General features: G+C 38.4%; 1 protein-coding gene across 1 annotated transcript in view; it reads left to right on the top strand.

The window, feature by feature from the left end:
• LOC110392979 (macrophage mannose receptor 1-like) overlaps positions 1-25,931 on the top strand; it is a 31,270-nt gene extending 5,339 nt beyond the window's left edge. The window contains 26 exon segments of the mRNA XM_021385367.1: positions 787-969; positions 1,884-2,038; positions 3,238-3,348; positions 4,495-4,610; positions 5,432-5,580; positions 6,417-6,616; positions 7,859-7,986; positions 8,853-8,940; positions 9,530-9,662; positions 10,825-10,860; positions 10,957-11,016; positions 11,019-11,125; positions 11,730-11,812; positions 12,665-12,765; positions 13,093-13,256; positions 14,372-14,486; positions 15,869-16,053; positions 16,623-16,664; positions 16,666-16,768; positions 17,433-17,499; positions 18,999-19,198; positions 20,575-20,721; positions 21,910-22,026; positions 22,965-23,138; positions 24,825-24,854; positions 25,401-25,931. Of these exon segments, the coding sequence (XP_021241042.1) occupies positions 787-969; positions 1,884-2,038; positions 3,238-3,348; positions 4,495-4,610; positions 5,432-5,580; positions 6,417-6,616; positions 7,859-7,986; positions 8,853-8,940; positions 9,530-9,662; positions 10,825-10,860; positions 10,957-11,016; positions 11,019-11,125; positions 11,730-11,812; positions 12,665-12,765; positions 13,093-13,256; positions 14,372-14,486; positions 15,869-16,053; positions 16,623-16,664; positions 16,666-16,768; positions 17,433-17,499; positions 18,999-19,198; positions 20,575-20,721; positions 21,910-22,026; positions 22,965-23,138; positions 24,825-24,854; positions 25,401-25,645 (3,239 nt within the window). The 3' untranslated portion in view covers positions 25,646-25,931.

The raw sequence follows: 26,336 nt of genomic DNA, 5'->3' as shown, positions 1-26,336 counted from the left end.
ATTTTTTTTTTCTCTGATTTCCAGAGAATGCAATCCCTAATTTACAAAAGACAAGGGTATGTAACATTATTTTTCAACCAAGATTTCCAAAAGCACAGCTATATGTGCACACAGACTTTAATACATAATGAGAGGACAAAGGTGTAATATATCTATCTTCCATAGGGGAATATTGTTATTTTGTTCCATCCATCTATCATTCATTTTAGCAAAACAGTTAGAAGCTGCTCTGTCACAGTAAACAGAGATAGCAATCACATTTGCATAAAAGCAGTAGGAAGTTTATGGTGCTCATTTGCTCCAAACGAGCAATTAAAAGAATTGATTTTTATATTGATTTATATCAATATAAAAAATCCTCTACAACAGCTACATGCAACTGAATGAGTTCGTGTGCGCAGAGCAGGAGGGGCAATAGCTGCATCCACATAGGCTGCATTTCATCCATTGGCTACCCGGACCTAAGACTTCAGTGACACCCTGCTTTTATAGCAGGAGGAGAAGAGAGACAGAAGTCTGCCTTGGTCTCTCTTCTCTCCCAGAGTAAAATTTAAAATTGCATCTCTGGCACAATGTGGGCATTTTTTAATGGTGCTTTACTTGACATTGGAAGACTTATCATTCTATTTGCATATTCAGCATCCTGTGCCTTAATGACATTTGCTTATTTGAAGATATTTGCATTTCTACTTGCAACTTTGTGTTTATTCATATAGTACCACTTCTTGTTAAAAGTGCTTATTTTACTCTTTATAAAATTGCTCTGAATTTTTTTTTCAATTTCAGAGGAAATGAGACCTATTAAATGCACAGAAGGTTGGTGGCCATATGCAGGCCGCTGCTACAGCATTCAGAGAGAATCCAAAGCGTGGAAGGATGCTCTGACTTCATGTGAGAGGCAGGATGGAGACTTGGCGAGTGTCCACAGTATTGCTGAGTACAGCTTTCTAGTGTCACAGCTTGGTTACAGTGAGTATGTATGTGGGCCTCTATTTTGTTTGGCCCATCTGCAATACAAAACTGGTCTTCGTTAAATATTAATGCTTTCTCCAAAATATCACAAGCTGAAGGCTGTATCTAACTTCAGGTGTTAGCTGTTGTTGCTGCTGCATAAAAATAAGTATATATTTATTAAGAAACAGTCTACGTTTTAAAATATTTTAAAGTGTGAAAAGAAAAAATCTTGTTCCCAACAGAATGAAACAACAGAATTCCCACAGAAAGATCTGTAATATTTGTAGTTTTTGTGCCTTTTTCCTACATCTCTATAGCTCCAGAACTGAGCTTCAAATCTGAAAGAAATTTAACTTCCTGCTGAGACTAAAACCTCTTGCTGAGGTTAACCTCTAGCTATATCTCCTTCTAAGAAAATGATGCTTTTTCATTTCTGACTTTCCTCCAATCTGTCACAACTAGTCCTGACACTTGCCTCATGCGCTGGACTTGGTGACCATTCCTGTCAGACCCTCTAAGGATCCCTAGTTAAGGAGATGTATTGGTAAATGTCTTTGTGCCTTGGACTCTACCTCATGTCCTGACCAGTGGGGCACACTGAGACACTCACTGTCTCACACCCATGCTGGGGGTATTTTGTTGTTCTAAGTCACAGGTGCTCAGTTTGCAAAAAAAGTTTCTGTCAGCCATAAGGAGCCATATGTTTATTAATTTCAGGGATTTCTGGGTGGCATTTGAAGCCTCTACCAACCAAATTATCTCTTACCACAGATCTGAACAGAAATCAGCGTTTTCATTAGAGCATGAAGAAGACCACCTCTTGTGTACCACATCCCAACTTCTATCTGTCCCTCTTTGCTCTGGATTTGGAAGTGTTCACTGTATTGCAGAGCAGACAATAAACAAACCTTTGTCTTTCCATGCTTCAGAGCCAACAGAAGAGCTATGGCTGGGCCTAAATGACCTAAAGGCTCATTTCTACTTTGAGTGGAGCGATGGGACCCCTGTGACATTCACCACATGGCAGCACAGGCATCCCACCTACAGGAATGGTCTAGAGGACTGCGTTGTTATGAAGGGTCAGGTAAAACTTTGCAGCCATTTTATAGAAATGCAAACTAATAACTGCCTCAGACTGAAATCACATGCCACCATCTCCTTATTCAGGAGTCTTTAATATCTTGTCTTAGAAGCAACTCTGGCATCAATCAGATAAGACTTGAGAGAACAGGGAAGATCAGAAACAGAGAGGCACCATAATTCTAATGATACCTTTTGAAATTTCTTACTTGGTGCAAATCCAGATCCATGAGTTTTACATTAGAATTTACTTTCATTCTGTTGGTTACAACAATGGAAAACAGTTGTAGCTCTAGAGAGAAAGGAAGATGAACTAGTAATACATTATGTGGTTATCAAAGATACCATTTGGATACCTGGTTTTCCAGTCTCATAGAACATTAAATTCCTTGATATCACTTCATTGAGGCATGGGGACCTGGCACTAGGGCATGGTTTCCCATCTGTAATGTAATAAGAGTAACACGTGTCTGCCAAATAACCTAATCTAAAGCAACGAGACTTTATTTTCTTGCCATCATGATTGTTTGGGTTTCAATATACATTTACACATACATACATATGCTTACACATATACAAAATATCATGAAATAAAAAAAAAATCAAACACAAAACAATTTTAAAATGCACAACTGATATGTTGTAGAACAATATTTACGTCTGTCAGTATTAGACATTAATAGAATTAATCCTTAGCCACATTTCATGGATAAAAAGCTCTTATTTCAGTTTTGTTATTAACGTAATTCCTTCTTTAAAAGAAACCAGTTATTTTCAGTCTCCCCCTTGATGGATGAAATAATTGGATTTACTGTGACACATTTAGGTGTACATTATTTCTGTTTCATTGATCTTTTTGCCATAAGCATAGTGATATATTACCACTGTAAATGTGCACCCATTAGCCCTGGATGAGATGTCTTTTACTAACTCTCATGAAATAGGTAGTTGTAATAGCCAATAATGCCGAGACTTCAAAATCTAATTTATTTCATTCTTTCATCTCAAAACAGCATCAAATGAACCTTAAACCATTCCTCAGAGGTGTCTTTTTCCTTTTAAGACATCTCCATCAAGAATCCTATAGTCTTCTTACATAACATTCATCAGTGGATCTTGTAGTGAAGAAGAAGGAAAATGATTATTTTCTTATTCTTATGGATACCCCTATTTTTCCGTTTGTTATTCACTCTGCTCTTCTAGGATGGGTACTGGGCAACTGACGTTTGTGATAAGCAACTTGGTTACATCTGTAAAAAGAAGCCTTCATCGCAGTCTCCTGAAGAAAAGATCAAGGACCCAGGCTGCCAGGAAGTAAATGCTTTCTCATAAATGATTTATATTGGGAAAAATCAACACGAATTAATTTACTTGCTCTTCATGCTTTCAGAGTCCTGGTGTTCATATCTTCGACTCAAGGAAACCTAGTCTTTTCCAACAAACAAACTACTAATATATGCATATACTTCAATTTCATTCTGAAAATACTCAGAATGAATGGAATGTAAACAGTCACTTACATGTAAATGAATGCTTCCTTTCCCCCCATTCCCAGGTGTTCCACCTTGTAGCAAAGTCAGATATGTCTTTTACATCAGTTCCTTACTGTTCTATTTATACTCATAGCCAAACGTGCAAAACTGCCACAAGTCACTTTGTTTTGTCTCTCAGATCTGTTTTTTAAAGTCTCCACAGCAAAGTCTTTACTATATTACAAGAACTCTAAAAGAAATAAAATAACTTCAAAGCATAAGATCAAATTTTCTGTACCACATTACTACTGATGGATTACTGAATTGATCTTGTAGTGGTATCAGTGGGTTATTTTTTCCAAAATTCACCTTTTTAGAGAATCATTAAATCTACACTAGTCAGCAACAATCTCTAACAGAAAGAAGGAGCGTTTTAGTGAGGCTCCTCCTTTCCACCCGCTCCCCAGACAGGCACTGGCTGAGTTCCTCTTGGCTTAGAAAGTCTCCTTGCCATTCCTCTAAGGGTGGCAGGCGCAGCTCTAGGGAGCTGTGCTTATATGTGGATTACTTTCAGAACTGGGATACTTTTGTATTTCATCATTTCAGATCCTGCAGCTAGGGAAGGTGTGGCCACGGCTCCCCCTGATTGAATCACTGCTTTATTATGGTGAAGTTTGCACAAACCCAGCCTTACACAGAACTGGAATGTGATAGCACAGTCACAATTTTCTTTGAAAATTCATGTGCGTATAAAAGAGATGAAGAGTTTACTATCATCCTTTAAGTAAACAGGCCTTTTGTAGGAGAAAAAGAAACAACAAAAACTCACAGCTTTTGTTCATTAACAGATTTGCCTAGTCTAATCTTGTTTTTAATCCCAGTTGCAACAAATTAAATATCAAATATTTCTATATAAAAGAGCAGAGCTAGTTTCTATATTGAAATATCTTTAAAATTCACATTAAGATCATCATTTTCTTTTTCACAGGGTTGGAAAAGATATGGTTTTCACTGTTATTTGGTGGGTTCTGCACTTGTAACATTCTCAGATGCAAATAAGACATGTGAACAAGGCAAAGCTTATCTAGCTACAGTGGAAACCAGGTAGGAAATTATCTTTCTTCTACTTCAAAATTAGTATTTCTAATTCTTAAACCTTCAAAATTTGTCTGTTTTTTGAAAGCTCTGGGAAGCACTTTAATAATACTTTTCAAATTGTTCAGTAATAAGAAAGAAAAAAGACTTAATGTTTCAAGGATTTTTATTTAACTAATTAAAATTGCTTTCAAATTTTGAGGGTTCTTGAATTCCATTTTCTCTTAGTTTTAAATTTCTAATCAAGGCAGCCTCTATTTTATTTTTTATTTTCTTTTGGAAAATATTGTTTTCCTTTATTTACTGATGAGCATTCTGTCATAAATGTAGGAAATCTTTAAAAAACAAAACACTTCCTAAGCTATCTTCTAGGCCAAATTCTGAACAAATGTAGGAATTCTCCAAGTACATTTCTACCACAGCCAAAATTTTTTATGGCACATACCCATATTTCAGATGGTCTTTGCACTTCATGGCCTCTGAAGAACACTACTGCTTTCAGAGGCAGCGTGTAGCAAATTTGATTGTGGCTTAGTCCTCGCTTGCTGGTAGACCTGAGGCATCACAAATTGTGATGTTTGCGATGGTGATTTGGTGATTTTTTGACATTTCACAGAACCAGGTAGAAAGGAGAGGATGCCTTCAGCTGAAAGAAGAAAGTTGTCCCTCACCAAGTTCTTTCAACTACACTAAAGCTTACTGAGGTTTTGCTTGAACTTCTCTGACGCCTCATTTCCTTGGGGTCATGCTGGCATGATAGATTTATTTGTACCAATCAGATCAACAACGGAAGGCAATATGTTGTGTTTGAACACTGTTTTCCACCTCAGGAATGAGCAGGCGTTCCTGATTAGTCTGACTGGGCTGAGATCTGAAAAGTATTTCTGGCTCGGTCTCTCTGACAAAGAAGAACAAGGGATGTTCAGGTGGACCAGTGGTGAAACTCCTTCCTTCACACACTGGAACTCAGCAATGCCAGGTAACTTCTGCATTAGCTCATCCTTTGTAATCAGTTGGGCTGAAATTCAAGCAGGTTTCTGCTTTCTACCCCCTACTACTGGAAATAAGAGAAGGTACTTTTGCATTTACAGCTGTAAGTGACCAGTACCTCCAGACTTTGTGTTTGGCTCCAGTGTAAAACACATCCACAGCAGTGTCAGATGCTGTGTAACTCAGTTACCTGCAAAGCTGGATGGAAACGTATTTTTTATGGGCTACGCTGAAGGAAATACTCCGTAGGAGTTGACAAGAACCACAGTCTCATTTTTTTTTTTTTTTAACATTTTTAACACCTGTTAACAACAACTCATCACTTTGAGGAAAATGATTACGGGCAGAGTATTGGACTCACAGCTGAAAAATGGAGAGCAGATGTTTAGCTGTTCTGCATTTCAGCAAAAGGTGACTGGAGGCTCTTGTCTTTACAGTAGCAAGTTATGTGTTGAAACAAACTTGTTGTACTTGATATCACCTGTCCTGAAATTGAATTAGCTGCAAAACAGTCAACAGGCCATCTGTTACAAACCAAAATAAAATTAAGTGCTATGTGCCCTGTGAATTCCCTGGGTTGTCAAGATGAGGAAGATTTGTATGCTTAATCTGCCATCTCCAGTTTTGGGAAAGGTGTGTCTCTGAGGTTCATTGACCCATATCCTCGCTGTGGCAAGAGATATTCAGAACAATTTCATATCCACAATGGCTTTAAATCTGCAGAATCTGCAGCTTTATACCATAATTTTGTATGAATACAAATATCTAATTTCCCAGAGAGCAATGAGACTTTGATTATATTCATTTCTTTTATGTATCACAAAGGAAAAGAGCAAGGCTGTGTCGCCATGGGAACTGGAGCTGATGCTGGATTATGGGATGTCATTAGCTGCCAGGAGACAGTAAATTTCCTTTGCAAGCAGTGGGCACTGGAAACACCACCGCCAGCTCCTTCTGCCCAGGTCCCTGCAGCCACCTGTGCCCAGGGCTGGGACGGAGCCCTGCAGGCAGACTCCTGCTTCAAGGTCAGTGCATGGCTGCCCTGCCAGCCTGAGTTCCTGGCCAGGCATGAAGGGACCCTGGTGCTGGGCATTTCTGGAGAATTATCTCCTCCATGGAACTCAAGTGTAAAACAATCCTACAAGACAAGTCCATCAAATATAACAAAACTCAACAATGAAAGAGCTTACAGAAATGAAAATGGAAAGCTAAAAAAAAGCTTCATTTTACTTAAATGAGAGGTGAGAACCTCACCACATTTATCTACTTCCAAGAATTTGGGACTTCAGACAAATGTAGTACTAAAGCTCAAGAGCTGGCTGCGTCACTCGAATAAAACAATGTTTCCTAAGAGAAAGATGATGGGAATCTGGCCCTCTGTCAACCTTCTTTCACAGAACGTGATATTTTCAGTGATACTTTTCGATCCAGATTTAGTTTGCCACTGGTGACATTTCAGCAAGTAAAAGCTTTGTGTGTTCTCTTGACTGAGCTAAAAATGTCTCCTTTCTGAAAAGCAAAAGTAAAGAGAATGCAAAATAGATGAAGAAAATCTCAGTAATATGGGACATTGCTTTTCCAAGTCTTTATGTAAGTATCCTTCCCCTTTTTTCCTGAGATTCTGCCTTTTGGAAGGACACATGATTTTAGTCCTGTATTTACAAAGGTATAAACTTTTATATCACACCCAGTTAATTGTTATTATTCACATTATTGATTTTTTCCATTTACCTGCTTGCTGCTTATCCTCGCCCCAAAATGCCAAGTGTCCATCTTCAAGATCACGTGTGCTTCATATTAGGAAGCAGAGCTTGTACTTCTCTTCCTCAGCCTGCATCAGCACCTTGCAAAATGTCTGTCCCCATCCATGTTATCTTTCCTCTTTCAACATATTGATTTACCTGCCTCCCATTTCTCAATAATCTCTTGTTTTTCACTGCACAATGCTAAGACTAGATTATTCTATTTTTCTTTGAGCCCCTTGGTGTTCAAAGCTCCAATTAAGCTATAAATTATTGTGGCACTTTTTGTTCTTCCCAGAATCCTAGGCTAATCTTCCCTTACTATTTTAAAATAGAAGAGAAAAAGATAGTTACAGTCTACACTACTAATGTTTAATATTATATGCCTTGACAGATGTTATGTTGTCTTAGTTATAAAGGGATGCTAAAATAATATTGATCTCAATTACACGGGCATTCATATTTTTTATGTCAAACTTTGTATATTATATTTAGAAACTTATCACAATTTTTTTTTCTCAGTAGTTCTTTGTGAGGGACAGAAACCTAAAGAAGAATTGGTTTGAAGCTGAAGAATTCTGTAGAGAAATGGGAGGAAATTTGGTCACAATCAATTCAAGAGAAGATCAAGTTTTAATATGGCAGTTAGCATTGTGAGTACTTCTACAATCATTTATTTTTCACGTTAGTGCTACACAAAATGAAAATTCAAGATATATTGGGAGCTAAGTAATTAAGTGAATAAAAATGACAGACTTGAAAAATTTCCATTTCCTTTTAATTATGAAATAACACACTGAATTGCATTTTAAATATATATATTTTTCAACTTGAGTACTTCAAAGTAGTTTTGAAATTCTGAAGTTTTCGTTACAGCTTTTCATTAAGGCTGTTCTCTAGACCAGATCAACTTCGTACATGTGAACCCCCTCTTCAAAAAGGGAGACACTAAAATGTTCAGCTTTAATTGTGGCTTTTTAAAAAATGGTTGCAATTCATATTTTAATACACATATTCAAAACAAGCAAACAAAAACACGCTTGATTGAATGTGGAAATTTTTAGCCTATAAATTGAAGACTCCTCAAATCAACTGAATTAATTTTCATTCATTTAAGTTAATGTTGTAGATGCCAGAGAAGCTGAAAAAGAAATTCCTTTGTTTTCGTTCATTAGATCACATCATAGCTTTCTATTCATGGTTTACTTTTACTAAAATCTCTTTCTATGAGCTCCTGCTACAAGCAAGAACTGTGCTTCAGCCACAAGTATGGAGTAATGTACTCCCCTAGCACCATGCCACTCCACTTCTCCAAATTAACTTCAACATGTCCTGTGTCAGCACTGAGCATTGGGAACTCCGTGGCAAAGAGTAAAGCCAGTGAGCCTGGCTGTGGGCCAGCAGGGAAGGAGTAGCTCCCACTTCAGATGTGACTCAAAGCTACATGTTTTTATGCTTTCCAGCATTTATATGGCTCCTCCTCTACATTCATGCATCTATATTGTATGATTTCTTTCAGGGAAAAAGGACTGCAAACTCAGGGTTTCTGGATGGGTTTGTTTCTCTTAAATCCTGATGATGGTTTTTCCTGGATTGACGGTTCTCCTGTGAGTATTTATTTGCTGGATATTAATTGCCTTTCAGGCTTTTTGAACATATAGATTTTCATGGGTTTAGTGGTTTCTTCCAATCTCTTTAAACTTTGGCTGCTGCAGGGCAGTGCTTACCAATCAGCTGAACAGCTGCAGGGCTCACCAATGGCACTGTTTCAGCGCTCTGGTGGAAGTGCATCACTCATCACTATCCTCATCACTAGCACCACGCCATATCCCATCTTCCACTGTACGTGCTCTTAGATCTTCATCACACCCCAGCCTGGGCCCTGCTGGGTGACAGCACTGGGAAGTCAGCTTGCCATCTCTTACAGAGTCAGATTAACGTCACTCCCTCCATGCATCCATTTTTCCTCCATCAGATGCATACTTTCTAGAGAGTGTAATCTTTTCACCTTTGGGGGGTGATGGAAAGTGAACTGATCATTAGGACCTCCCCAGCCCTCTCAGAGCTTTCTGAACTCCTTTCAATCGCATAAACAAGCTGCTTAGGCTGATGAGACCCTGACACTGTGTGACAAAAATCTCAATTACTTCCACTCGGTTCAAAGCACGTAGTGAATGAGATGTGTTTCCCACACAGGTAATTTATCAGAACTGGGATGAAGATGAACCTAACAATGATAAAGGAATTGAACATTGTGCTGTGTTCCAGCTGCGCTGGAATGACTTTTACTGTGAACATTTGCTTAATTGGATTTGTGAAACTAAGAAAGGTATGACTACTTCACCATTTAATTGGAGTGATAAGCACAAATTCAAAAACAAATTATATAGATTTCAACACATTTAAAAGAAGAAATACATTGGGAATTTTTCATTGTAAAAATAGAGCGGTGAAGGTAACAAAGCAAGAGGAACAAATTGAGATGTTTCCATTGTACTCAGATGTAGGAAGTTAAAGAAATCCCTGTTACTTTATTTCTGGCTTTATCTTTTAGCTGTAGGTTGAATAAATTTACAAGGCAAAGATACTTATCTCCTTAGCAAGATAAGGAGATTTTATCTACTTTTATCTCCTCCTTGTCTTTGTATCTTCTATGGACTCACACAGGAAACCTGAAGATGCAGGAGACTAAGAGTTCGCTATACAAAAGAAAAAAAAAGCTTTGGCTCCCATTGTGAGACAAATAATGGGAACCAAAGAGAGTTAAGTTGCTATAGGAACTAGAATATTGAGAAGCTGATCAAAAATAGAACTAGTGTAGCCCTATAGGACTCCTAGATCCAGTTTATAAGCTCCCTGAAGTTAAAAGGGAGGTCGATGCACATGGGGAACTAGAGAGAAGAAGGTTAGGGAGGGGAAAGGAGAAGCAGCTGCACAAACAGCACTGAGTACATCTAACATCTGCCAACAAACAGTGAGAAATGCACCACATTACCATTAAAAAATTAATTACCCAAATAGAAAGAATCCCTGTTCCATCCTGGGTAGATTAGTTGTGCACACACACAGGCAGAACACTGACTGCTGCTCAGCATCACGTCCTGTGCAGCCCTGCAGGCACGCCGAGCCCACTGTGCTGTGCAGAGGGCTTTGTGAGATGTCCAGGAGGAGTTCACAAACTGTGATATAAATACTGTGATCAGTTTATCTTGACCCTAGATGATCTCTCAGTAGTAAAAATAAATAAATAAATAAAGGAAATAATTAGACCTTGTTATTATGTGTATAGATTAGATGAGATCCCAATGAGAGGGGAGATGGTCAGAAGTTAATTATATCATTTTTTAGCATGTAATGTCATTATCTAGCCTGGTGCACCTGGAGATCCATGTGTAACATTACATAAATAAAATCTATCTGGTTTGTGATTTTGCTGTTGCTTGTTTGTTTTGTGTTTGGAATATTGTTCATGATGATGTTTTATTTTACAGGTACACTGCTAAAACCTGAACCAAACAACAAACATGGTAGGATTTTTTTCCTCTTTCAATAGAAGTTTTACTGTATAGTTTTTGGACTTTGTACAGATGAGGTATGATGTCAAATATATGTTCATCTTCCAGAATATCAAGCTATACAAAGTGCTGATGGGTGGATTACATACGAAGATAAGCAGTACTATTTCAGCGAGAACGTGTCCCTATGGAAGAAGCATGGAGAATTTGCCAGAGGAACTTTGCAGATCTCGTTGTCATTGAGAATGAAAATGAAAGAAAATTTATATGGAAATATGTAAGTACTGAACCTACTGATTATCTAATATGTTAATATTTACATGTGAATTACTATTTATATTTATGTACTAATCATTAATTCAGCACAATGATTGTGGGCACTTTTGAACCCATTATGAATTTCACTGCTTTTTATTTTAACTGCTTGATAAGATTATTGGATCGATCTGGGAGCATCCAGCACAAAACAGGGACCTGAGCCCCATCCACACAGGCAGGCAGTTCATGGGCAGTGCAGCTGCAGCCTTCCTGAAGGGCTGAGGTCAGCAGTCACCAGTACTGATGAGAGACTTTTCAATTCTGATGCAGAGCAGGTGAAAAAAATAAAAAAAATTTTAGCTGTTTATCCAGGCTAAAGTCCTGAGTTCCTGTCCTACATTACTTATTTGTATTGTGGTGTATTTTTCCAGGACCTGTAAAGAAATAATATCACCTTTAGTAGGAAGAGAAAGAAGGCATGTGAATGTTAAAGGTGTAGGAAAGGACAGTTTAGACATCCTGTATCTGTTGCCTTCTTGCAGCCTAGGTCTGTGTCTGTAAAACAAACAAAAACAGTTGAAGAACTGTCCAGCGACTAACTGTGCCAATCACTTTTGTTTTAGATTAACAGAGAACTGAGTGGTATGTTTCTCCAAGAGAAATCATATTTTATTGGCTTATTTGTCAGTTCTGATCAGAAACTCAGGTGAGTAAGAGCATTAAAGCTGCTAACGGACAACAAACAGCGGTAATTTCATCTCACTCGATGGGATTATTTGTGCGTGCTTTCCCTTTACAAGTTAATAACACCTGTGTAACTGAACTCTGGGTAGGTTCAGAAGTCTGAGATGAGGAATATTAAGTTTTTCTATACTCAAGCATAACAATGTGTTTTCCTTCAAAATCTGGGTGAGCAAAAATGGTAAAATTTCATGGTAAAAATTCACTCATTTCACTTGATGTCTTACACTAAAAGATCTGAATTTGAGACCCAAGCCCCCCTTCGCAGGCAATGAACATAAGCAGCAAAATTTAGGATGTTTAGACATCAACATCATGATGGGATTAACTCTGACTTAGATCTCCAATAGTTATGCAGAAAGCTCAGGAGGTTCATACAGAAGCATTTAACAGGATAAATCCCACTGGCTCAAATTACATGAGCCTGAAGCATGTGCATCTCACAGCTCTCTGAAATTCCTGGTAGGGAACCTGTTTTAGAAATCTGTTTGTGGAAAACTTTCATGAGGACACCTTTCTAGGATGAAAGGGAAGTCCATGTTCTGGCATTATGGTCTCATCCAGACTTTAAGAATCTGTTGAGTCCAACACTATTTATCCAGCCTTTGGCCAAACAGGACTTCAGTGTGACAGTACTGAACAGGTGAGAAGCAATGCTAATGGTGTTGATCTGTCCTCTCAGTATGTGTAGAGCTTTTGTTCTCTGGTTACTATCTATACTTTGCTCAGCCCTTCTGCTTGTTTAGCAGATCTCATAACTCTAAATGGCTGCTGGAGGTGTCTGTCTGGCAACTACCTGTCCTCTTTTCTCTTTCAACTGGCTGGGTAAGACCCCAGTGAACTATGTTGCCTGGGCTCCAGGTGAACCCAGTTTTGCAAATAATGATGAAAACTGTGTGGTAATGAGAAACGATTTTGGTGAGTAAAATAGCAACAAGAAACATTTGGTCAAGCATCTTCATGGGCTTATGGCATCAAAAGCTAAATGCTTTGCCACATGTTTAAATCTGAGGCTCCCCATAATTGGTTGTTGAACAACAGGAGCTGTTTTTCGTAACATATACACTGAGGTTTAAATGTGTGCCAATGCTGACAGAAGACAAACGTACTGCAGAGGGAGGAGGACTCTATTTGGTCTGCTAGTGTATATGGGACTGTTTCACATGCCTCTGGAAGGCTGCATTTGTGAGTTCTGAATATTGAGTGGGTTACTCTCTGTAGTGACAGTAAGAGCATTTGAGAGAGTGACTGCATTTCTTTTATTTGCTGGCTTTTGGAAACATATAAACTGTGGTTTGAAAAATAAGTTCATCTGTGAAAGGCACAATTCCACTTACTCAGGATTTGCTCCTACTGTACTTCTACCTCTGGGAGGATGTCCTGAAACGTGGATTTTGTTTCAAAATAAGGTGCAGTAACAAATATCAACAGCTTTTAGCAGATTTGCTATAGGTAAACAACTGCATAAATGGTCTCATTTTATACACTAGTCCCTTAAGTGGCATTTTAATTAGCAGTGGAGTCAACTTTCGTGTTTTTTTGCTATGTTGTTTCCTCTGAACTTGCATTTTTAAGCGCTCAAATGCAGTTATCCATTTTTACTTCTTCAGTTCCTACAATTTTCTGTTTATTTTAGACATCTTTATTGAACAGAAGTACTATTCCAATATCCTGATGTTTAACTGTAGCTCCCTCTTTCTAGGTAACTCTGACCTCCAAAAATGAAAGGTCATGCTTCTTGTACATAATCAGGTACCACAACAATTAAGCTGAGTAACACAAACCATAATAAATATCAAATTAATTGAAAAAAAAAAAATTTTTTTTTTTGCTAAGTTAAGCAAAAGTACACCTAATCACATAAGCATTAAGAAACAAAGAAAAAAAACACAAATCCCACAACACAATCAATAGGAAAATGTATTTCTTTCAAAGGAGGAAGAAAAAGGCAGAAGCAACAAACAGCAGTTAAAATATGTCTTCTGTCCCTCAGGACATACACAACTACAGAAACAATTTTTACACGTGCATTAAAAAAAATTTCCATGGGATCCTAATACACCCTTCAAAAGAGCAATTCTTGCTGCTGCTGCATTTATGCTCAGTGCTTACCCAAGCACACGATCCACTACTGTCTGTGGCATGCAACTGAGGGAACATGACTAGAGAGATATCTGCCCCAAGGCATAGTCCCAATCAAGAAATATTTTCAGCCCGTAAAAAGATTACACATCTCAGCAATGTGATCCCACATCTCCACCTGTACTCCATGGATATCTGCTTAATTTCTCAACTGCTTATGGAATTTGCCATCTCTTCTCAAGGTTAACCTTGGGCAACCACAGGTGTGAGCCCTGCACACACGATGTTGTGATTAGCTGTGTCTGCTCCTCGCTGGCTGAACGTGTGGCATTTCAGCAGCTCCCCCAACAGCTGCTCTTCGTATGCAGGGACTGATGAATCAAATCAAATGTAATTCTCTTTGAAGCCTGAAATCTTGTCTAATCATTTACTCTCCCTACAGTGTTATAAAATAGTTGGGTCCAGAGAAGAAGAGAGACTGACTTGGTACTCCGCAAGAAGTGCTCGTATAGAACTAGGCGGAAGTTTGGCCTCTATACACGATGCTCAAGTGCAAGGTATGATATCTCAACCTTTGGCGCAAGGTGTAAAGCCAATAAGTCTCTCCAAAGAGGTCATAATTGTTAGTTAAGACTGTAGCTGTGGCTGCTGTGGCCAAGTAAATTCCTTCATGTGACTAACAAATTAAATATGTGAGCACTCTGAAATGACACAACTCTTTATTCTGCACTGGGTCACAGCATTCAGGTCCTGTATGTATTGGTGACAGTGCACAGAACCTCCTGGCAATGCTGGTCCTGGGGAAACAATTGTAGAATAATCATGTAATGACTGTAAAGATAAATACTCATGTGATCCTATTGCAAGATAAACCCACCACCATCTTTCTCAGAGTCCCTCTTTTACAAGGTCAGGGGTATCTTCAGAAAACTATGCTTTCATTGTGAGTAGCTCTCCAGGGTAAGGATAGGGAATAGTATTCCAAAAAGCTCTCCTGACTGCTGTAATATTCAATATCTCTTTTTAACCTTTTCAATAAATAATACATATGTCACCTTCCCAGGTGATATAGCAATACAATGGAGGTCAGGGTTAGAACTGGAAACATTCTTGACAAATCTAAGATTTATTTTTATTTTGGGAGGGAGTGGAGAGGGGAAGGAAGTAATTGAATAAGGTTAAGTGCAAACATCTATATCAACACAGCAATAATCTTTTGCATGAAAACCAGATGGGAGTAACCAGAATAAGATCTGAAGCTGAACTGCAAACCAAACATGAGAGCATTGTCAGGGAGGTAGAGGGAGGAGGAGGAGAAAGAGGCAACACTGAAAGAAACTTGTCATCTATAGACATCCAAAACCTCTGCTCTCTCCTCATCCATCACTCCCCTGAATCCCTCTGACCTTTCCCAGCACCTTTTCTTTCCTCCAAAACTCATTCTTTGCTTCCACTAACTGGGATTTTGGCCATTATAATGAGGCCAAAATAGCTTCCAGATCCAAATAGTATCTATCTAAACAGTCTCCATCTATGTAGCCCCTGTGAAGGAAAATCCAAAGCTGCTTGATCCAGAGCACAGGCTGGAATGACTTATTGATACTTCTCATCTCTTGGCAACAGCATAGGGTGGAAAAACAAAAATAATCTGTTCCCTGTGGCCTTGGAAAATGTGATAAATAGCTAAGGATTCAAATGGCCACAGAAACAGAAGTTTTGACAGTGAAGAAACTTCCATCAGAAATGATATGTGTACAACTGATACTACCTTTATGAAGATTAATTAATCCTTTTGAAGTCTCTTCTAACCGTAATTTCTATAATATTTACAAGAACTCTATGAGTAACATTTTTGTCTTAAGAACTATTTCTTTTATATTTTTAATACAATGAAACTACTCCAGTTAAAATACTCATTTTAAAATTTATTTTGTTTTAGCATTCCTCACTTTCCATCTAAAGGATGTCGCCGATGAGACTTGGATAGGATTAAATGACATTAATTCTGACCATTCATACGTTTGGACAGATGGGAGCCCTTTTGATTATTCATGCTGGGCAATAGGATTCCCTTGGGAATTGGACAAATACATTAGATTAGACTGGAAGTACGAGACACTACAGGTAAACAGAAAATAAAATCAGCACATACATAACTTAGATAGCATCCTCAAACTTAGTGGAGATCAAGTTTTTAAAGCTGTACCCAGAGATCAATAGGCCTGTAAAGTGCATGTAGTTATTTTCTTTCCTTTGCAGAAGTTTATAACTGCAGAAAAGGATTGTTGTACTATGTTACAGCTAGAATTATTAGACCTATTAGATTTTCTGAAAACAGTCAGTGTTGCTAAATGTGCTGGATTTCTTACTTCATTTTATTATTCTCTTTGTACAGCATGAATCCAAATTAAAAATTCAGTAAATTAAGTATTGATTAACATAAACTATAGTAAAAATATCTTTGGTGCACTCAAAAAATTTAAGAAACTGACAACAGTTCTTACAGTAATTTGCCAAGGAAAGTACTCTTACTTAAGATGTAAACCAAGATACATTTCTTTTTCAAGAAATAAGTTAAACCAAGAGCCAAAAAAATTAAAGAAAGCTATGAAGTTGGCCTCCTTATACCTTTCTATTTGCTAGATATTTTTCACTTTATCAGCTATAACTTTCTTTTCTATTTTTTCCCCTAGGCTGACTGTATTGCAATGATGATAAGATCTGTAAATGAAGCAAGGACAGTGGGAAAACACAGACTGCTGTCACAACAAAAGCTATATTTGCCAGATAGACAGCAATAAGTTCTGTTTTTCACACTCTTTGTTGGAAGACTGGTACTGAACAATATGAGCACACAAGTCTTCTGTTGCTGTTGTCTGCTTGTGTCTACAGAAACTGAGGTGAAGGAGGCAAGGCTCCTTTCCTAGCTCAAGAATTCCAGATATGAAGCCTGCTCTGGGATAAGGATTACAGAGAAGTTTGTGCTTTATAGCCCCTCCTCTCCCAGCTTTCATGGGAGCTGAATGCACCTGCACTGCAGGCATCCACATACAGGCCAGTTTCCTGCACATAGTGGACTCTTGGGAGGCAGGATCCACCTCACCCTGAGGGAAGTGCCAAACACAAGTTAGAGGATCTATGCCTTCAAAATCCTGTTTTTCTCTGTTCACAAAAGGAGTGTAGCTGTCTGTGACCTAGTCAACAGGCACAGATATGGATATCTGAATAAGGTTATTTTGCAAAGGCAAATACAAAGCATGGAGACAAATATATCACTAACATCCACCAGGTATCTCAGCTAACTGTTTAAGTCATAAGAAGCAGCCCCCAGACTTCAACATCAGCCCTTCACTCTAACCAAAAACTCTCACATACTCCCTTGGAGGGGTTAATTAAGGTCAGTTAAACAAGTTATGTTGCTCACCAGTCTCTAGCAATGCTTTTGTATCACAAGACTAAGGATCAGAAGGACAGAAGTTCTAATTGTCTTCATATATCCTCAGGGTGGGAGACATATCCAAAGAACAGCTACACTGCAGAGTCTGCAGGAAGAGAAACAGGAACTTCTGGGTAGTGAGTCAAGTTCTGCAGTTAAAAATAAAAAGGGAAGCCATAGCTGGGCCAGATGCTTTGGGGTGCACCCCATGCAGTGGCAGAAAGCTGCACAAAGGCATCCCTAGAGAGAACACTTCAGAGCGTTCTCAGCACTGTATGAACACGGATGCCCTTTTACTGTCCTCATCGCCTTCTCTTCTACTTCCACATATACCATTTAAGGAGCAACTACAATAGGATATTGTAATAGGTGAATAGGATGATCCAGGTCCATCACTATCTAGAAGAACACTGGAGTGAGCACTGGCTCTGTAACTGAGTGCCAAAATGAGTTTCAGCTTCTCAGATAAATTTGTCATTACTCAATGCACTTACATTATCAACATGCTTTTATCGCATCTTTATTTGAGCTAAGTAAACTACATTGACATTAAAGATTAGTACTCTCATGAGTAATAATTTTCTTTACTTGTGATAGCTTTCACTGACTGTGATTCCACACTGACATGTAACTAAGTAAAACGTTTGAATCACACTATCCCTAGAGAGGTCTTGCAATTAATGTGTAACGATAACATTTCTGATTATATGATGTAGTAGCACTAATAAAGTCTACAATGTCTGAGACAGTGCAGCTGTTGCTGAAAAAAATATATTTTATTGCCTCTAACAGTGCCTCTCCATACTAGACAAAATCTCAGAATGTCTGTGTGATTGGTAGTCACTGAGCTTGACATAGATCCCCACACTTGCAGAACACCAGAGGAGACCTCTATCCAAAACAAATACTGGTGTTTGAGTCCACTTAATATCAAAGCTGGATGATAAAACAGTCATAGAAACATGGTTTAGAAAGCAGTTAATAATCCGTTATGAACGAGTTTGGATCATCACATATCTTCTCACTGGACATCTACAAAGGAGCTGGCCTAGCTCTTGCAGAATGAAGCTCTGAGGTTCTTCCCATTCCCCAGGCACTGTCCTTGCCCTGGTTGTGCTGAGCTCAGGAGGAGCTTCTGTACTTGGCTCGAAGGCATCTGGCCCCTTGTGTTTCTCTTTTGCTCCTAAGAAACTTCTAATTTTCTCAGATTTTTATAATGATAGCTGCAGTTTACTCCTGAATGTTTCTCCTTAAAGCCGCACTTGATCTCAGAGCCCTTGTCTGACAGCCCTCTGCCAGATCTGTCTTCAGATCCCTGCTTCCTCCTGATGGCTCCACAGGCTTTGAGTCCCTAGTGGTCACCTTGCTCTTTGCGCTGACCTGCCTCCTCACATCATCCAACTGTCACTAAGAGGAAGACCATCACCTTGGAAGCACCATCTAGCCTTCAAAATACCTTCATGGGCTGTGACGGCACTGGAGGCATTATGCTATGTCTTAAATTTCTGCTGCTGTGTCCTGATTTGATTAATATTTTAACAGTGCAAGCACAGAAATACCAACTTCTACATTTCTCTGCAAAAATGTGCATTTGTGGAAATTGGCTTATCTGCAACAGAAGATGAGGGTGTAGAAAAACTATATTAAAAAGTATGTTTCAATTCCAGAGTTATGGGTACTACAGATGGAGCGATAGAAGGAAAACTGATTTTTCTAATTGGCACTATGAAGAACCAAAAGAGAAAATAGCATGTGTCTTCCTAGAGCTCAGTGGGAAATGGAAAACAGCACCTTGTAATGAAAAACACTTTCCTGTCTGCAGAAAATCTGAGGGTAAGTTTAATGATATTTCGTTTTAAGGCAGAAATCTTGCTGAATCTGCCTTGACTAATGTACATATTTCTAAGTATTTATTAAGAAATAATACTTTTGTTTTGCAAGAACAATGTTTTATTTTCATGAACTTGTCATTCACCAGCAGAGATCCTGTCCTTTTAGTGGACTTGGTGATAATTGCAGTAGGATTTCAGTGTTACTGGCCAACAGAAAACAGAGATTCCAGGGGAAAGAAAACCTAAACTTTTCATTTCTTTACAGTCTATAATGTGAAACTTTTTGCTGACAGAAATTTTGTGTGAAGGGTTATAGCCAATAAAGCCCACTGAGTCCAAAATAATTTCTGTTTCTTCAATGTAGCCCATGTTCAATAACAGCTTCACTGTTATTAGATTCTAAAAACCAGGGAAAGGAGGAATATTTATATTTGTCATTAATGAGACAGGCCGTCTGGCGATTGCTGCTTATGTTTGATGGTGTTCAAAAATAATCTGTTATTGGCCCAACCAAAAAATCCCTCTTTTCATAATGTTTCTGTGGACTTCACTGAGAAATGCTACAAATTAAAATGCTTCTGGCATACTGTGGGATGGGACTGAACTTTCTGCTTTGTCACTTGTCCTAGATCAAGTACTTAACACTCAAGTGTTAGCTCTAATGATGCAGTGCTAATGGAAATTCTGAATTTCTTTTGAGCTGTTTTTGTGTAGTGTAGCTATAATTTCTTCTCTACTCCATGTTTTGAACTTCATCTCCATGCATTTTTAAAAATGTATGTACTGACTGACAATGCCACTGTTTCACTCCGTAATGTCACTGCTAGTGGGAAAATGAGGGACAATTACACAAATAAGCAATGAGTTTAAGATCATTACATGCATTGTCTGAAATAAAATACATTATGTAAGAATTATCATCTTGATGAAAATATTAGATTAGAAATTTCGGTTGTAATTTACAGTTTAGTAGGAATCTTATTTAAAATCAAACTGTTATTTAAATGTTTTTAGGGTTTGTGTGTTTTCTACCTTATTTTTTTTAATCTGCTTTTTACTGTATTTCTTATTTGTATGAAGTTGACAGTTCTTAACAAGTAACTGGAATTTTAAAAAGCCCTGAACATACGACTGTCCTTTGGGCAGTCCCAGTTTCATTCAGCTGGTAACACTGAAGAGTGCAGGTGCACTGTTCAGCTGTGACTGAGCACTTCTGCTCCTCATTGTCACTCTCAACATAGTCACTGGGAATTATAGCAATGTGTACCAAAGTGCATTGTCATTACTTTTAAGAAATATTTTTTTAATGTTGATTTCATATCTGAAGAACTGCAATATCTAATCAATGAAAGCATCCATAATATTCATTTATTTTAGATATACTTCCTTCTGATCCTCCACAGGATATTGGAAGATGTCCTCAGTCAGGTCACATAGCTTGGATTCCTTTCTGAAGCCACTGCTATTATTTCAATGCCAATGAAATGAGCTGGGCTCAGTCTGTGACTCAATGTGTTCAGTCAGGTAATAATTGCTTTTATTCAAAGTTGGGATCTTGACCTAAAAAAAATCACTTTTTAAAAACCTTGACAATGTTGAAAAATCTACATATATTAAAAAAACATTTTTATTATATTTAAAAATATATTTTTATAACATTTTTAATATATTTAAAAAAATATAAAAAAACATTAACGTCTCATGGTTCACTGCTGATGCTGTTTACTTATCACTCATGTTGAATTAAGGTGATAGTTGCCCTGGGTTTTACAGGTTATTTATTTTCCTTATCAGCTGTGCTTATTCCTGACCCTGTTTTATTAGTTTGTCCACAAAATTTCTATTTTTAGTGATGTGTTAAAATAGATTCACTTATCTCTATCTTTATCTCTACTTTTCCATATCTCTCCCTACACAAGAGTAGAAGCAAATACTCTTATAAGTAGCAATTACTTATTTCTAAGATGTGATGTGTGATCTGAGGGGGATTGCAAGCGCTGCTTGAGAGCCCTCACTTCACAGATGGGCTCCCTGGCAGTTGGTAGAGCCAGGTGAGAGCAAATTCCTCCCTCACTCCTTTTAGGGGAGACTGGCCCTGGGCAAGACCATGAACTGCTGCTTGGCTGTGTGCCACCTACAGCGCTGAACCCCCTTGTACCCAGGTACCTCATCCTTGCTTCAGGAGGCTGTGAGGGAGAAAGGGAAGCACTGTTCTGCCCAAAATAACCGGTTGTTTTGTTTCACATCCCATTAGAACCTCTTAGCTCTCTTCTTCTCCACTTATAGTTTGCCTCCACTGCCAGAAAAATTAATCCTACAGTTTGAATCTCAAATTTGTTTGCTGAGCACTTTTACCTGCTATGTATCAGCCTGTCAAATCCATTAAGAATAAATAATCATCCATAATATCTATGAAAAATATTATCCAAACACTTGAAAAATAACATTTTGGGTTTTTTTTGCCTGATGTTTCAAAATCATCATCCTTTCATTCTCACTTGTCACGCTCTTCCTATCTTTCATTTCAGGCAATGTCACTGATGCACTGTTCATCTGCGCTACTTTCTGGTCTCTACTTTAACCCTTCCTTAGTCCTCCCCAACAGGAAGGGGATTTATTATTAATCCTGTCCTATCTCTGAGACTCTAATCTTGGCTGACTTCTTAGGAAATATCTCCAACTGTCTTCTGTTTGGTTTCCTGTGTGTGATAGGTGGAATGCTGACCTCTGTAAAAGACTTGGCTGAATCTAACTTCCTAGCAGAACATGCAGACTTGCACACAAGCAAGACAAGTGGCTTTTGGATAGGAATATACAGAAATATAAAAGGTAACTATTCTAATTTCTATATGTAGCCATAAATAGGATTCATTGAATGCATGGAAATATGATTTAGATATATTATTGCTTTTGAGGAACTAATTCTAGGTAAAGGGTCATTAAAAAACAAACAAAAAATTGATTGAAAAATTATTGGAACTTTGTTCTTTTAAACAGTATCTGTGGAAGGCTGTAGAAAAAAAGTTTGCTTTGCTGTGATGAAGGATCTTGGCTATTGCCTGGATCCATCAAAGGGTAACATGCCTTCCTCCCAGCACAGCCCTGCCTCCATTCCAGTATTTTTTGTTATTTTTCTGGTTTAGTTGCAAAGCTGAGGAGAGGCAATGGGAATACCTCTTGAGAAGCAAAACACTAAAGATACTGTTCTATAAGAAAGTGGAATGTAATGTGTCATTTCAGTTGACCACACTTGGGACAATGTTGAGGCCTTGTTTCTAAATTCCACTGAGCAGGAATTGCCGTAATCTATGATGATTTTGCACAGCTGCATGTTGGCTGAACCAGGGCTTCAGAGAGCACAGCACCATATCACTGACGTGTTCCCCTGTCCTCCCTGAGAATGTCTGCTGCTCCTGGTCTGTTAGAAGGAATATTCTCACCTGCTTTCTTTGTGCTCTGGTTGGGATTTCCCTCAAGGCTCCACACTGCTCCTGGCTGGGCAGTATCTGCACTGTGGGTGTTTGGCCAGAGTCCCATCATGCTTCGCTATATGGAGAAAATTAAATCATTATACTGAAAAACCATTACATTGTTTTTAAGGAGAAAATAAGAGAAAATACATTATAAAATAGCCACAAAGGGGATTCTTGATGAAAGTGGTATTGCTTTATTAGGCCGAGCAAATTAATCAAATGAGAGGAAAGCGAATGTTAGTGAAGATCTTTGATGTGTAATTATTGGTATTGCTAACACATTTGCAACACCAGGGCAGCTGCTCTGGCAAGACAACAGTGCACTGGACTTTGTCAACTGGGGTGAAGCAGAGCCCTTGGAAGAACAGCATGAGTATGAGTACTGCGTGCAGCTCTCTGCCTCCTCTGGGTCCTGGAATAGCATCCCTTGCTCCTCCAAAAAGGGGTTTATCTGTAAGACATGAAAGAGTAAGTGACTGGTTTAATATCTGCTTTTGATGCCTATGGTTATCTGTTAGTAGTAGTAACACACAATATCTTTACTACAAAAGGTGCACATAAAGTCACATAAAATGATTTATTTACAGACTTTTCCTTATCACTTGTTTCAACATTCAGAAAAAAACATTAGAAACACATAGAGCCCTCGTAATGTTTTATTGCATTATAACTTCAGATTTTCTCATATTTGGTAATGAATTTTCAATTCATAACTAAAGAGGATCAGTGTTTTCCATAAAATTGTTGAACTCTTTGTGGTTTTGCTCCCCTCCGATACACACACACAATTTCCTGCTAATGTTAATCCTTTGCTGCAGAGCAAGAGTTGTATCAATAATTTGGTTTTCTTCCTCTTTTTGTACTATTACACACTGTTCCAGCAACAGATAGATGAAGCAATTCTATTTCAATAATAACAGAAAGGAAGCAGAATCCAGAGGATGTATAGTGACCTTTGAAAATAGTAGAAGTGTTTTGGTTAGCATTTATTTTTTAATGTTGTGTTTCTGCACCATCTGTTTTGGTCAGGAAGCAGAAATACCAGAATACAGTGAGCCAAGAGCCATGTGGTATTTTTGACTTTAACTGTTAATTCCACAGAAAAAAAAAAAAAAAGAAAAAAGAAAAAAAAGAAAAAACAACAGTACTATTTCCTGCCCTATTTCGCAAACCCAGGGTTTGGGGTGTTTCTGAGTTCTGCTCTTTTTCCTAGCAGAGCAGAGCTGCAGCTGGTGAGGAAGGCAGCTGTACACACCGTACATAGTGATGGCAGAGCATTTAGCATTCAGCATTTTCTGAAAATTCCTTTTCCAAGGGAACTCCTTGTATTCTTTGGGCAACTAGAGCAAAAGTGACTGCAGAAAGTGAATTCTTTGTTATCAGCCATAGCAGAAAGCACACACTCAGCACCCACGCTTATTTTGTTTGTTGGGTTTGTTAGCGATTGACCCTTAAGTACAATGTCAAAACAACACAAGCACGGTTCCCTGCTGCCAGGGTCTCCAGCAGAATGGTTTATCAGAACAAGAGAACATTCCACTACAGCGAGCTCAACATGCTTCCAAGAGATTGTTTAACAGTTGGTTTTCTCCTGTATGCGCAGTGCTCGGCTCCTCCAGCACTGGCACCGCCCCACTCCCAATGGCACCCAGCGCTTCCGGCTGTGCTGGCATGCGGGGACATCTCTTATTATGGCAACCTCTTTGCATAGCTGGGAAAAACTGAACAGGAAAACCTGAGCTGATAAATGTGGTTGCAGATGCAAATGGATTGTGGTAAATCAGAATGTGCTGGGTCTCAAAGCAACTGCGTGCTGTCCGTGAGAACTGTCAAATATCCCCATCATCTGATCAAGCTGTTTCCAGCTGGCACGCAGACCCAGTAACGAGGACAAGATTGATCAGCCAGAGAAGAGCCTGCCTGACAGTCATAAGGTACCTGTGCTTGGAGATTATTGGCGAGAAGAAAGCTTAAAATGCAAAACATCAGGTTAAGATCAATCGCACACTTTCAACTTCATTAATTTAGCAAACACGTTTCTAGGAGAAGTGATGAGGTAACTTGGATGTGCAGGTTACCAGATCTTTTGCTGAGCATGGAACTGTCTGGATGGAAATGTGCTTTTGACTAAACATCTGTCTTTCTCTTTGACAGCTATTCCTCAAGGAGTTGCAAATGTGAAAGGTAGGCTTTATTTTTCCTTCCCAACGGTTTCAAAGAGATATGAAAATAAATACTTTTTTTTTAATGAATGGGCACATATAAATTATTTGACTTCTATATACTTATATATGTGGGCTTAATTTACTCAGTTGCCATTGAATTCACTACCACTAAGCATCACTTAGCAGTACCTGGGAGATGTACAGCATCTCAGGAAAAGTAAATCCTTCTGTAAACTGATCTTCCTCTATTTGCTCCTTGTTCTGCATGCTAAGGTCTATGAGGGAACTGATGCAATGACACTACATTAGATTTTCAGTGTAATTCTTATCCTGAAAAAGCATACAAGAGTATTTACATCACAATGACCACAGCTTCTTTACCCAAGAGAGCAGTGGAAGAAGGCCAGGGGACGTTGAGGTTATATTCCACTTCCTTCATAAACTTGGATTCCTGATTAACGCCACGGTAACTAAGAGGAAAATTAGACCCATATTTTTTAGAAGTTTACATATTTATTTATGGATATAACAGACCTACTTCTACTTGCTTTATATTTATTTACAGATGGCCAAAAGAACAAAGTACATGATCAGAGCACTGTTTGGATACTGCTTATTCTGGTCCTCATCATTTTAGTAGCCACGGGCTTCATGGTTTATTTCTTCTTCAAGATCAAAATCCAAAGTGATACTGAACACACAGTTGGGCAGCACAGCATGCTGCTAGAGTACAGCAGTGCCCTGGCCAGAGGGAACGATGAAAATGATCCTGCCAGCAGCGAAGGAGGAAGTGAACACAGTGCTGTGTAATGTGATAACACAGCTAATCTATATGTCCCAGCTTAAAAAGTAATCTATCTAGAACTAATAAATCTTAGTAAAAATTACATGCACCAACATACATTATCAACTAAAGTAGCAATTATTCTTTTGGTATGGGTTAAGCACTATAGGGGTACGCATCTGTAAGTGAGATATTTGTCCTTCATTCATGGCTTCAGCTTAGATTAGTCATACTCTTCAACTTTGAATATTTTGCATCAACTATGAGACTATAAAGGATCTGTGTATCCATAAATAAAGGATCTATACCTTATGTAATAGTACTTACGTGCTGTTGAATTAGCATAGGGAGATGTTATAGAATTGGTGATTGAATGTGTCACTAATCTTAAGAAAGAGGCTAACAGGAAACATGAAAACAAGGTATATAACTAAAAAGAAACATAAATAAGCTATAAAATAACATAAGTGACAAATAAAGCTGGTAGAATCTATTCCTGTTTTTATTTCACTTGGCAGCTCATTTTGGGATGTCTTCTCTTATTATCCTCCAGCTCTCGGGCTGAGGTGAAGACAGGACACTGCGTCCATGCCTCTCCTGAGTTAATCCAACCCAGTAAGGAGCGGAGCATAGAGCAGTGCCTTGGCAGCATACCGACTTACAGGATTACTGTGCTGTTTTCTGTCGACAAATTCTGTGTGTATGGCTAACTGAAAA

Source organism: Numida meleagris, chromosome 2 (genome assembly GCF_002078875.1).
Source record: "Numida meleagris isolate 19003 breed g44 Domestic line chromosome 2, NumMel1.0, whole genome shotgun sequence".
In the NCBI taxonomy this organism is placed as follows: domain Eukaryota; kingdom Metazoa; phylum Chordata; class Aves; order Galliformes; family Numididae; genus Numida; species Numida meleagris.
This window is presented reverse-complemented; position numbering and strand designations above follow the sequence as displayed.